Raw genomic sequence first — 13572 nt, 5'->3', positions numbered from 1 at the left:
GAACAAATTGAACTTAAAAAAATAAGCTTTTAACTCAGTGCATAAAATGCAAATATGAATTGAGCAATTAGATTTTAATTTATTCAGAAAAAATTGTAAACAGCAAATTGATGAGACTCTTCAACTCTGAGGTGTAACTCCCAGGTAACACTGATGAGAATCCTCAACGCTGACTCAGGCAGCGGGAGACTGGAGTAAGTTTACGTCTCTCGACTGGGCAGCGGGAGACTGGAGTGAGTTTACGTCTCTCTCGACTCGGGCAGCTGGAGACTGGAGTGTGCTTGGGACAAACGTTACTACCACTTCTCAAGGCACACTGGCAGCTGGCCGAGTGATGACTCGTGACTTGTCACTCAAGCACACAAGCCACTCTTTGTCGCACCCCAGTATTAGGATGACGAACTTAGAGCGTAGATCAGTACATGGAACTACAGTGTTGTGGCCATTACTGGGTCTTGGCTGTCAGAAGAGCAGGAATGGATGCAGGATATTCCAGGGTCAAATGCTTAACAAGGGACAGGGAGGAAGGCAAAAGAGGTGGGAGAGTGGCATTGCTAGTCAGGGATAATATCACAGCTGCAGAAAGGGAAGATATGGAGAGATTGACTGCTGAGTCAGCGTGAGTGGAAGGCAGAAACAGGGAGGGAGCAATCGGTCTTTTGAAAGTATTCTACACACCCTCCCACCCAAGAGCAGCAAAAGCACCGAGAAGCAGATTGGGAGGCAGATTTTCAGAAAGGCGCAAAATAACAGGGCTGTTGTCATGGGTCAACTTACTAATATTGATTGGCACCTTCTTAATGCAAAAGATTTCGAAGGGGTGGAATTGTTAGGTGTGACCAGAAAGGCTTCCTGACAGGCTGACTGGAGGAGTGGCCAGACAGGATCTGGTGTTTGGTTCCTGTGTCAGATCTCTCGGTTAGTGAACATTTCAAAGACAGTGACTGAAGTTCCCTGACTTTTCCCATGTTGTCTGCTCCTGTCCCTCTCCAAGGCTATGGTAAAGTATTTAATTGAGGAAGAGAGAATTATAATGCTATTAGGCAGGAATTTGGGAGCATAAATTGGGAACAGATGTACTCAGGGAACTGCATTATGGAAATATGGTTGTTGTTTTGAGGGTTCTGAATGGGTTTGTCCCATGGAACGGATGGTAGGGTGAGCAATAGCTAGTGACGAGGAAGAAAGGACCGTACATAAGGTTTGGGAAGCAAAGATCATACAGGGCTCTAGAGAGTTACAAGCTAGCCAGGAAGGAGCTTAAGAATGGAGTTAGGAAAGCTAGGAGGAGGGCAGGAGAATGCCTTGGTGAGTAGGATTAAGGAAAAGCCCAATGTACTCTACACATATGTGAAGAAGAGAAGGATTACTAGAGTGAGGATAAGTCTGATCAGGGATAAGCATGCTGGAGGTAGGGGAGGTCCTTAGTGAATACTTTGATTCAGTATTCACCAGTGAGAGGGACCTTGAGATTTGTGAGGACAGTGTGAAGCATGCTAAATATACTGGAACAATTCGATGATGTCAAGAAAGAGGATGTGCTGTAACTTTTGAAAAACATTAGAATAGTCATGTCCCTAGGTTTAATCCAGGTAACTGTGGAAAGTGAGGGAAGAGATTGTTGTGCTGTTTGCATGATCTTTGTGTCCTCACTGGCCATGGAAGCAGTATCAGCATATTGGAGCGCAGCAAATGCTATTTCTTTGTTCGAAAAAGGTACGTGTTAGGGATAATAGACCAGTGAACCTCACATCTGTGGTGGGCAGCTATTGGAGAGGATACTTAGAGACAGGATTTATGAGCATTTAGAGAAGCATAGTCTCAACAGGGATAGTCAACATGGCTTTATGAGAGTCAGGTCATGCCTCATGAGCCTGGTTGAATTCTTCAAGGAAGTGACAAAACAAATTGATGAAGGTCGAGCAGTGGATGTGGTGTGTATGGATTTTAGTGAGGCTTCCTCAAGATAGGCTCATTTAGAAAGTCAGGAGGAATGAGATCAAGGGAAACTTGGCTGTGTGGATTTGGAATTGGTTTGTGCACGGAAGGCAGAGGGTAATAAATGGAGTATAGTCTGTCTGGAGGTTGGTGACCAGTGGTGTTCGGCATGGATCTGGTCTGGGACCCCTGCATTTTGTGATTTTTATAATGACCTGGATGAGTAAGTGAAAGGATGAGTCAGTAAGTTTGCAGAAGACAGAAGCAGATACATTAGGGACATATATACAACTCTTTGATAGGCTCATTAATGAAAGAAAAGTAGAAGGCCGTGCAGGTGGGAAGCCTTAGCTTTATCTGGAGTAGACGGACAGGTCGGCTCAACATTATGGGCCTAAGGGCCTATACTGTGCTGCACTGTTCTGTGTTCATATCACTTCTTGTCATTTTTGAGGATAACTTTGGCTGTGAATTCTCAAAATTCTTTAACACAAATATAAATACCACCAATGTATTAAATACCTAATATATAAATATTAATAGTACCAAGTCACAAATATATATACTATCTGATCCTGAATATATAAATACCACCAATTGCTAGCTGAATAAAGAAATTTTAAATATTAAAAATCTGGCTTATCAAAAATATTCTCTGGGTGCTTTGTAATGTTTTGTGGTTAAATCAATGAATGTGTTGTTTTAAAAGTAAAAGAAAAATAATAAGCCAACAGTGTTCTTATAAATGAAATAATACCGTGGGGCGGCAGGTAGCATAGCATTCTAGCACAATGCTTTACAGTTCCAGTGACCCACCATGCCAGCAATGAGTTTGTACGTTCTCCCTGTGACTGCGTGGGTTTCCTCCGGGTGCTCTGGTTCCCCCACCCCCCCACAGTCCAAGGATGTACTGATTAGTATGTTAATTAATCATTGTAAATTGTCCCAATGATTAGGCTGGGAGTAAATCAGAGGTTACTGGACAGTTTGGCTCAAAGAGCCGTAAGGGCCTATTCCACACTGCATGTCAACGAATGAATGACTGAATGAACAAGCAAATGAATAAATAAATATCTAATTCAGGTATCCACTCAGGAATGGAATCAACTGAAAGACACCTGAAAATTAGTTTTCTATGTTAATAATTACATGTTATGGGAAACAAAGAATCTTACTTAAGAATGCCAACCAAACTTAAAATATGTTTTTTTTTAATATGTAATATAAGTTTTCAGGTATCCTTGTGCAAATATTTTCATTGATGGCCAATTCGATTCCTTGAAACCAAGTAACATGAAGATTGGTTTCTGGCGAGTACCCAGGAGTGGATGTTAAGTTTGTAAACAAGTTTTACAGATTTGATAATACATACTATGGTGAAACCATCACAGCTTCCATTTTTTATAATAATGCTTGCCTGGCGCCTTAAACTACCAAAAGCATTACATATTGATTTCATGCAACACAAATACTAATGTCTATTGTTGGCACTGCTTTATGACATTTACTCTATTAGAAATCATATTCATAAATTTCTAATAATTTGTAAAAAGACAAGTTTTCAAACAGTGCACCTTCAAGTCTCTAATCAGAATCAGGTTTGAAACTACCAGCATATGTCGTGAATTTATTAACTTTGCCGCAGCGGTACAATGAAATACATAATAATAGAAGAAAAAAACTGAATTGCAATATGAACATATATACTAAATAGTTTAATTAAATAAATAGTGCAAAAAAATCAATCTAGATTGATTTTCATTCCAGTATGGTTCCGAACTCCAATCTACTATAATAGGCTTTGGCTACATCAACAGAAATTTATGAATGGAAAATCATGTTTAGTAAATCTGCTTGAGACTGTTATGACTGTAACCAGCAGATTACATAATGGAGATCCTAAAGATGTGGATCATGACTTTCTGAAGGCCTTTGATTTTTTTTTGCTTTCTGACGGTATGTTTTTCTGAAATCGTAACCATATATAATATTTGTGCTACAGTGTGTGCTCTATGCTGTTGGTAATGTGTGTTGCTCCTTGGCCTGGAGGAACACTGTATTGTTTGACTATATTCATGTATGATTGAATCATAATTAAACTTGAACTTGAAAATGCCACATAAGTTGTTGTGAAACAAAATTAGACACATGGGATTGGGGTAACATACAGTTATGGATTGACAGTTCTCTAATCATCAGAAAACACAAAACATGGCTTCAATGAGTCACTTTTGTTTTGAGAAGCAGTGAGTAGTCGGCTGCTGGAGGGATCAGAGCTGGAGCACCATCCGCATCAATGATTTGTACATTTAAAGTTCAAAAGTTCTAAGTAAATTTATTACCAAAGTACATATATGTCACCATATACAACCCTGAGATTCATTTTCAACAAACCCAGAAAAGAACAATTACCATAATAAGATCAATGAAAGACCAGCCCGACTTGGGCGTTCAACCAGTGTACAAAAGACAACAAACTCTGCAAATACAAAAAGGAAGAAATACAGACTCTGGGCTGGATATATGGAGATCAAGTCAATGCTACAAAGCTGAGCGTTGAAAGTTGTGAAATGGGAGGATGCCGAGAGGTTTCAGATGATAGGGCTAGGTTAAGTGAATGGGCAGTGATGTGAAAGATGGAATATGATGTGGAAAAATGCGAGTTCTCCCACACAGATAAGTGAAATAGGAATACTATTTTGTTTACAATGGTGGTGTTGCCTGGGGGAATTACTGAAAATCAATGAGAGACACTGCAATTAAGTGAGCAAATGGTTTATTTCAAGATGTCTTACTCCTACCCTGTAGAGTCCTTGAATATCCCATTCTCCCTCCCTAATGTGTGATATTCTTATGACAGAGAGTATAAAGATTTGTTCTTTGGCTGAGAGTGTGTGTTGTTGGGAATGGCAAATTCACCCTACAAGGCAAGATTAAGCAGATTGGACATGCACTACAGAGTGCATGACAAGCGCTCTTATTGAACCAAAGGTCAGTTGAAATTTGCCTGGGTAGATGCAAGGACAATATTTTCATTAAATGTCTTTCTTCTTTTTCTTTTGACTTTTAATGGAGGTTGGTAGCCCAGCTTAAAGATGCATTACCACCACCAGCTGGAATTGTGGAAAAAAACCCTTGCTACTTCTCTTTCAAATCAAAACTAAATTACCCCCAAAAGCACTGTAGATTTTAAGTTAAAAAAAAAGATGTTGTGAATCAAAGACTCCTATAATTTAACAAAATTTTAAAATAAAAACCATCAACCCTCCCCCCCCCCAGGATTGTAATGAAGCCTGTATTTGATTTCTTTCAACCTTACACATTTCACATTGTAATAGTGTATGTTCAACTGTTTCATAATGATGACAAAAGCTACACAACTCAGTGTTGTTTTCCAACAAGATACAAGGAATAATTAAGCATAGTTGCCCAATTTTAAGTTGTGTCAAAATAATTCCTTCCCTTTGTATGGATATCTTTAGTGAGGATTGCAACCTCAAAATAAGGGAGTCAGCCTTTCACAATCCCATGGCCCTCACAACACCCCACCCCTCTACCCACCAACAGGACAATGAATCTTTCTAATTCTCTCCACAACCGTGCTGTGGGCTTTGTGATACAAGCAACTGTTATTAAAGCCAAACTGATATGACAGTGGTGTCCACATGTTGATAAAAGTTTCAAGGATTCAGGAGCTGCCGGTTTTGACTTATTTTCTAAGTGAAACTTAACACCAAGTTGCATTTAACAAATTAGTCAATGTCATTAAACAAAATATTTGACTAAATCATTAAAATAATTATTCATACCATGTGGACAAATTGATATCAAATTAATGATCTATGTTAGCTAAACTGTTCAAAAGATCATGATTGAGAAGCTGAAGTGTGAAATGTGATACAAAAAATGCAGAATATGACATACTAGCGTGATTAAAGAAATAAAAATATCAGTCAAAGCTGTTAATCACTCAATTAGCAACTCCCCACTTCTCAAAACTGCAAATATTAAATATAGATCTCAGCGAAGGAGTAATCAAATAAGGTGTTCGTGATTCAACTACACAGACTGAATACAATTGATTCGTGACTGATTATCTGCTGAAGAAGCAGACTTCAAACTTGGACAAAATCAGTTTACATGATTATTAACCAAAAGGAGATATTGACATAATTCAAATTTCTAAGTAAACTTTATTATCAAAGTACATTTATGTCACCATATGCAACCCTGAGATTTGTTTTCTTGTGGGCATTCACAGTAAATACAAAGAAAGAAAACCAAGCAAAATAATAATAATAAATAAATAAGCAATAAATATTGAGAACATGAGATGAAGAGACCTTGTAAGTGAGTCCATAGGTTGTGGAAACAGTTCAGTGTTGGGGAGAGTGAAGTTATACCCTCTGATTCAAGAGCCTGATGGATGAGGGGTAAGAACTGTTCCTGAACCTGGTGGTATGGGTCCTGAGGCTCCTATACTTCCTTCCTGATGGCAGCAGTGAGGAGAGAGCATGTCTTTGATGGTGGGGTCTCTGATGTTAGATGCTGCTTTTCTGCGAAATGTAGATGTGCCCAATGATCGGGAGGGGTTTATTCATGATCTTGGAGGCTGTTCCATTCAAGGGCATTGGTTTTTCACATCAGGCCATCATACAACCAGCCAACATACTCTCCACCGCACCTGTCAAAGTTTTAGATGATGTGCCGAATCTTCACAAGTTTCTAAGGAGGTACAGGCAATGCCCTGCTTTCTTTGTAATACACTGAGGAATTTGAAGGTGCCGAACCTCTCCGCCTCTGGCTCATGGACCTCCGGTTTCCCCCTCCTATAGTCAATTCCTCGATCTTGTGACAGTGAGTGAGAGATTGTTGATGTGTCAGATTTTCAATCTCCCTGCTTAATGCTGATTCATCACCATCTTTGATTTGGCCAATGACAGTGGTGTCGTCAGTAAACCTAAATATGACAGTGGAGCTGTACTTGAATAGTGCTTTAGCATACAAACTTCCTAGCACAAAAGAGTAAAATGTTCAAAAGAATCTCTGTCCAGAGTAGTAGGGATTATAGAAAAAGTGATTACGTTCAATCTTTTATTCCAGTTTCTTTGAGAATTCTTGACAATTTGCAGCAGAGATTGCATGTCATTAATGAGGACTTGCATATTAAAATATATATTTAAAATCATTCATCAAGTTGATGACTAACGGTGGCATGAAAGCATTCTACAATCAACTGGGCCTGATAATGACTGGACATACCTGCGCCACAATGCACATTGCCCAATGGTGGCAAATGTTGCAGCTATGCAGGAAGTGATTAGTTAGGCCGTGGCCTGCTGAGGTTTACAGGTTCTAATCTTATTCTGTAAATTACAGCATATTTTGATCTATTAACATTGAACCAATCAATGGGTGAATCTTTCCATTCAGCATTTGCAGCAACATCTGTGCACACCCATATTATTCCATGGGTGTTGTCAGCAACTCAGTTGCACTTTCCACACACCGCTTGTGCCAGTGAAATCCTCAAAGTCCAGAGGGACAGCAAAAAACATCCATAACTTCCCAACTCTCATGTTTAACCGTGTGCAATTACAGTAATCCCATCAGCTAATGGGAGGTTGTGCATGATGTTTTAATTTAATTTGAATGCTTTAAATAAGTTTTAATTTCTTAAACACTTTCCCATTGTGTTTTAGAGATTTTTCATGTTCAATAGAAGTCTCAGCTTTGACGACAGGTGAGGTTGAGGGCAAGACCTCACTGTTCCGTGATTGTCAAAACCAGCTACACGTGCTAAGAGACTCCCTATGCTTCACACCACCACATTGAAGTGCTAAGAGCTGACAACTGAGCTATGCTGGAAGAAGCAGCATGGCCCGGTGAAATTCTGCTCCACTGTGTCAGGCCAGCTGCTAAACTAGTTTCCCAAAACATCATCTGATGGAAGTAATTTAAAATGTCATTGGCCAAGGAAGTGGTGCAATGTATTTGAATTGTATTCCATAAGAGGTCAGGATCTAAATGGTCCTCCAAATTGAGTACTATTTTTGGTTTAAAAGTACCAGCCTACAGGACCAGATTGTGAAGAGTATCTGCAACCTCTTATTATTTCACAAGGACCATTATTGAACATATGCAAGCAAAAACGAACAGAAACAGCAAATTCCACTCTTCCAGGAATATCAACAAAGCTTTTGCATTTTTTGAATAATCCAATAACTTTCACCACATTTTTACTTGTGTCCATCAAATTGAATTTCATAATCTCCATTTCTGGAGGAGCATACAGTACATCACAGTCAGTCATAGGAAAGTACCACTCAGAAATGGGCCCTTCGGCCCATCTAATGCATGCTGAACTGTTTAAACAGCCTACTCTCATTGGCCTACACCAGGACCACAGACCTTCATACCCCTACCGTCCATGTACCTATCCAAACTTCCCTTAAATGTTGAAATTGAGCTTGAATGCTCCACTTGTGCTGGCAGCTCATTCCACACTCTCACGACCCTCTGAGTGAAGAAGTTTCCCCTCATGCTCCCCTTAAACTTTTCACCTTTCACCCTTAACCCATGACCTCTAGTTGTAGACCCACCCAACCTTCCGGAATGTTCAACAATTATGCATGAACATCAACTTTTTTTAAACCGTGAAAGGCGACACATTCCTCCAGACCCTGCTTCTATTTTTTTTTAACCATTATTCACTGTGTCAAGATCAAAAACGACAACCTTGTGCTTCTTTGGCCCAAATATCAGTTGCCATTTCCAATCCAACATGTTTTTGAAGATGTTAACATATGACACCAACTACAAGAACTTCTTCACCATTTTCATTAAAAATACATTCTCTCAGATTTCTTATTTAACTCAACATCACCTCAAAACCAAAAGTCACTGGTCTGCAGATACACTCAGCTCCGAAAATTGACATCATACCAGTGTGTGTCTTAAGATTTTAAAATTGTACCTTGCTGTATCTTTACTGGTTAAAATATACATTTCCACCTTACCCAAGTTATTTCAAAGGTTTGCAATAAAAAAAATAAATTATTTTATTTTCTCCTCTAATTACCCTTCAAGTACCATGAATGCCAGAAACTCCTTGAACTGAAGTGGTTACAAACATGAACTGGAAGAGGTGTCATCTACTCAGTCAGCAAGGCTGCACCACCAATGTGACTGCAAACTCCACTCCAGATTCCAATCTACATTTAGTCATCTTTTATCCCCAGCTTATCAGAATCTATCTGAATCTCCACCTTGGAACTATTCAATACTCTCCTATCCACCACCCTTTGAGGAAGGTTCCAAGACTCACTTTGGAGAAAAAAACATCTTTGCTTTAAGTGGTCAACCCCTTGCAATCTCATTTCTATATTCTTACACATGAAACATATCTAAACCCCACAAGACTGTGTATATTTGAAACAAGAGCCATTTCATTCTTCTAAACACCAGCACATACAAGCCATAAGACTTAAAGATATAGCAGCAGAATTAGGCTATTTGGCCCATCGAGTCAGCCATTTCATCATGGCTGATCCAGTTTCCCTCAGCCTCAATCTCCTGCCCTCTCATCATATCCCTTCAAGCCCTGTCTAATCAAGAATCTATCAATCTCTGCCTTAAATATACCCAATGACTTGACCTCTAAGTCTGCCTGTGACAACAATGCCCAACCTTTCCTTACAGGATAACTTGCCTATTCCAGTATTTAACTTAGTGCATCTTCTCTGATCTGCAATAACATAAGCTATGTGCAAAATCATAAAGTAACAGTAACAGTTAACCAAGAACAGTGAGAAGAGTCACAGAATTCTTGTGAACCAAGGAATGAGTGATTTCATCTTAACCTTTAAATTAGATCTAATCAAACACTTTAGTCTGTCATTATACAAAAGGCAGATAAATGGCATTGAGTGAACATTGATAATAAATTAATTATAACATATTTATTCAACATTCCTGGTTTCAAAAAAAGATTTAAAGAAGTAACTTTTGTCGTTCTAACCTCTAATAGTCGTGACTCACTTGCTCACAGTAGTCGTTGACTTCAATGTCATCACTATTGGAATGTCCACCAGGACTCTGCACGTCAATCCCGTGACTCTCCAGGATTGCTGCTTCTTTGGAAAGAAGATTGATCAGAAACGAAACTTAACTTTTGAAACAAAGACAACTATAAGTACCCTTTAAAAATAAAATCAAATTCTGAATCTGTTAAAATAGCTTTTCTGATTTCATACAAGTGATAAATAGAGCCCTAGAGGTTCAGAGACCAACAATTTGGCTCTTTTATCACCTTGGCTAAAAGAAAGTGCATCAGTGCAGACTGAACTTGGAACTTATGATTATCTACTTAAGATTCTTTTTATCAACTGAGTTATTGCCTACCTCAAGCTTTTGTCTACAGCTTGTTTAATTTTTAAAGAAAATATAACTTTCACCAAGAAGCTGTTGCTACCAAGCAGCCATTTTTAACAATGGAGTCGGTTCTCACCAGAATGGCAAGTCTCACTTCACATCTCATTGGTGCAGTTTTAATTTCAGCACCGAATTGAACCTCTGTCTGATTTTGTAATGTCACAGCCTATACTTCACCTGAACATCAGTGGAGAACTGCCGAAACTACAGTGCTGTGCAAAAGGCTTAGGCACATGTAAAAAAAAAATCTGTAAAGTGAAGATGCTTTCAAAAGTAACGATATTAAAAGTTTCAAAATATCAAAAAAATTACTATAAAGAGCAGAAAACAGTAAAAAAAAAAACAATATTTGGTGTGTCCATCGTTTGCCTTTAAAACTGCATCAATTCTCTTAGGTTCATTGTTGTGCAGTTTTATAAGAAAATTGCCTGGTAGATTGTTCCAAATACCTTGGAGAACTTGCCACAGTTCTTCTGCAGACTTTTAGCAGTCTCGTTTGCTTCTAGACAGCCTTGATGATATTAAGATCAGGGTTCTATAGATGCCAGACCCTCTGAAACCATATAGAAAAAAAACACCTAGGGTGCCTATGACTTTTGTTCAGTGCTGTATACGAGATCAAAAACTGAATACCTACTCAGACATTCAAATCCACAAATGTAGGTGTGAAACAAGTATCCTATCACAGTAGTTTTCAAATAATACTCTGGTTGAGGTTTCAACCATTACAAGAAGTATTTATAATCATTTGTCTTTAAGACTGTTTGCTAATTGCATTACCTATGTTTGCTCTTCTCTTCATCTCCTTCCGACGATTGGCAAACCAGTTATACACTTTCAGAGGAGTAACTCGTTCAAATTCTGAAAGTTTTTTACCTGAGTAAAGAATACAGAGAAAGACAGCTATTAAAACAAAAATCACAGAATAAATGTACAAATTTAGTACTGCAATTATCCATTGTCATCAGCTCTCTATTTTGTTTCTGATGAATCGAACTTGAAGGTGAGAATAGACTCAATGATTATTCTAAGGCTCCTCATCCATTAAGTATATAAAGGAACCCACACTGGAACCACGAATCATCTAAAATTTATCCTAGCTTAATGCTGGTGTGCACCAAACAGTCCTTCCAGGTGAAGCAATACTTCACTTGTGAATCTACGGAGGTCGTCTATTGCGTCGGGTACTCCCAATACAACCTCTTCTACGTTGGTGAGGCTTGTCATAAATTGGGGAACCACTTTGTTGAGGACCTCCACTCCAACTGCCACAAGCAGGACATCTCGGTGGCCAAACATTTTAATTCTGATGCCCATTTCAGTCCATAAGGTGGAGGAGCATTACCTTGTGTTCCATCTGGGTAGCCTCCAACCTGATGGCATGAATATTGATTTCTCCTGGCAAACAAATTTCCCCGCCCCTCTGTTCTATTCCCCACTCTGACCTTTTATTTTTTCTCACCTGCCTATCACTTCCCCCGGGGTCCCCTCCTCCTTCCCTTTCTCCTAAGGTCCACTCTCCTCTCAGATTCCTTCTTCTCCAGCCCCCAACCTTTCCCACATACCTGGCTTCACCTATCAACTTCCAGCTAGCTTCTTTCCTCCCCCCCCCCCCAACCTTTTTATTCTGTCGTCTTCCTCCTTTCCAGTCCTGAAGAAAGCTCTTGGCCTGAAACTATCTATTAATTTCCATACGTGCTGCTTGACCTGCTGAGCTCCTCCAGCATTCTGTGTGTGTTGCTCCTCATCCGTTAAGTGTATAAAGGAACCCACTCTGAAACCACAAACCATCTAAAAATTTCTCCTAGCTCCCGTTTGTGTCCTGAATATCCCTGTTTGCTGCACCAGCAAAAGCTCGACTAAAACTAGAACACTGACAGATATGTATCTTTTTGTTTAATCCAAAGTATGTTTGCACATCAGAACTCAAAGGAACTTTGTCATGAATATTTTAGGAAACTTAAGTGCACATTAGCAAGTAGATCGAATTTAATCTTTCATCTTGTTACTTTATTCTGTTTATGATTACTGTACATAAAATCTTCATTCTTCTATAAACTATAATTTAACATAAGGCAGTCCCCAGGCTACACTAGGGTTCTGTTGCTAAGGAGAATCCATAAGCTAACTGTCCATTTTCTATTCTAACCCATATTGTATTGCTCTTTTAGTTTATTGAATAATCAGCCTTAGACTTACCATAATTAAACTAATGGAATACAAACTGTATCTTATCATTAATGAATACGACAAAATATTTTATTTCTATTAGACTAAGAAAGATTTTTCAAAATATATTGGAGAATTTGCATTAATTTAGATTAACTATCAAATCAATCATAAAGGGGCTTCTCCTTTATATCATATTACTGAACTGAAGATAGCAGTGTTATTGAAATCGTCAGCTAATCTTTCCAGTTCTTAGCACCCAAGATAGCAGACTGTAGATGTTTGCCCACATTAAATCCATAATCCTTTGTGATAATGTACATTTTTTGGAGTATTATTAAAAAAAAACATTTAGTTACAGAAATTTAAATGCAGCTTTTGTGCTGGGAGTTCACAGCATCATGGTAGAGTAGTGGCTTGCACAATGCTTTACAGTAGCAGTGATCAGGATCATTTCCTGTCGCTGCCCATAAGGAGCTTGTACGTTCTCCCCATGACTGCGTGGGTTTCCTCCACGTGCTCCTGTTTCCCCCCCCACAGTCCAAAGATGTTCCAGTTGGTAGGTTAATTGGTCATTATAAACTATCCTATGATTAGGCTACGATGGTACAGCTTGAAAGACTACAAGGACCTATTCTATGCTGTTATCTCAATAATTTTTTAAAAATTATGTCAAAGTTTTATATAACTATAATTTATAGATACATAAAGTATATCTAATTCAGTTACATATGGTGTAAAAGAGAGACAAGAGTGGATATCGGACTGCAGGGAATCGATGCTGAAGAAGGAACAATAGGGGACAATGAATTGCAGATGACTGAAAAAGCATTTTGCATCAGTCTTCACTGTGGAAGACACTAGCAATATGGTGGAAGCTCCAGGTGTTAGGGGGCATGAAATGTGTGAAGTTACCATTAATAGAGAGAAGGTTCTTGGGAAACTGAAAGGTCTGAACGTAGATAAGCCACCTGGACCAGATGATATACACCAAAGAGTTCTGAAAGTGGTGGCTGAAGAGATTATTGGTAA

At 38.8% G+C, this 13572-nt stretch overlaps 1 protein-coding gene across 10 annotated transcripts in view; it reads right to left on the bottom strand.

The window, feature by feature from the left end:
- LOC132383529 (homeobox-containing protein 1-like) overlaps positions 1-13572 on the bottom strand; it is a 71064-nt gene that overhangs the window by 15167 nt on the left and 42325 nt on the right. For 5 of the 10 annotated variants that reach the window (XM_059954626.1, XM_059954629.1, XM_059954625.1 and 2 more), the window contains 2 exons: positions 11152-11247; positions 9979-10073 (listed from right to left, as the gene is read on the bottom strand). In XM_059954626.1, the coding sequence (XP_059810609.1) occupies positions 9979-10073; positions 11152-11247 (191 nt within the window). Of the gene's footprint in view, positions 1-3716; positions 6899-9958; positions 10074-11151; positions 11248-13572 lie in introns of those variants that run through there. The other 5 variants (XM_059954632.1, XM_059954634.1, XM_059954630.1 and 2 more) reach the window with 5 other exon arrangements.

The sequence above is a fragment of the Hypanus sabinus genome, chromosome 30, assembly GCF_030144855.1.
Source record: "Hypanus sabinus isolate sHypSab1 chromosome 30, sHypSab1.hap1, whole genome shotgun sequence".
In the NCBI taxonomy this organism is placed as follows: Eukaryota; Metazoa; Chordata; class Chondrichthyes; order Myliobatiformes; family Dasyatidae; genus Hypanus; species Hypanus sabinus.
This window is presented reverse-complemented; position numbering and strand designations above follow the sequence as displayed.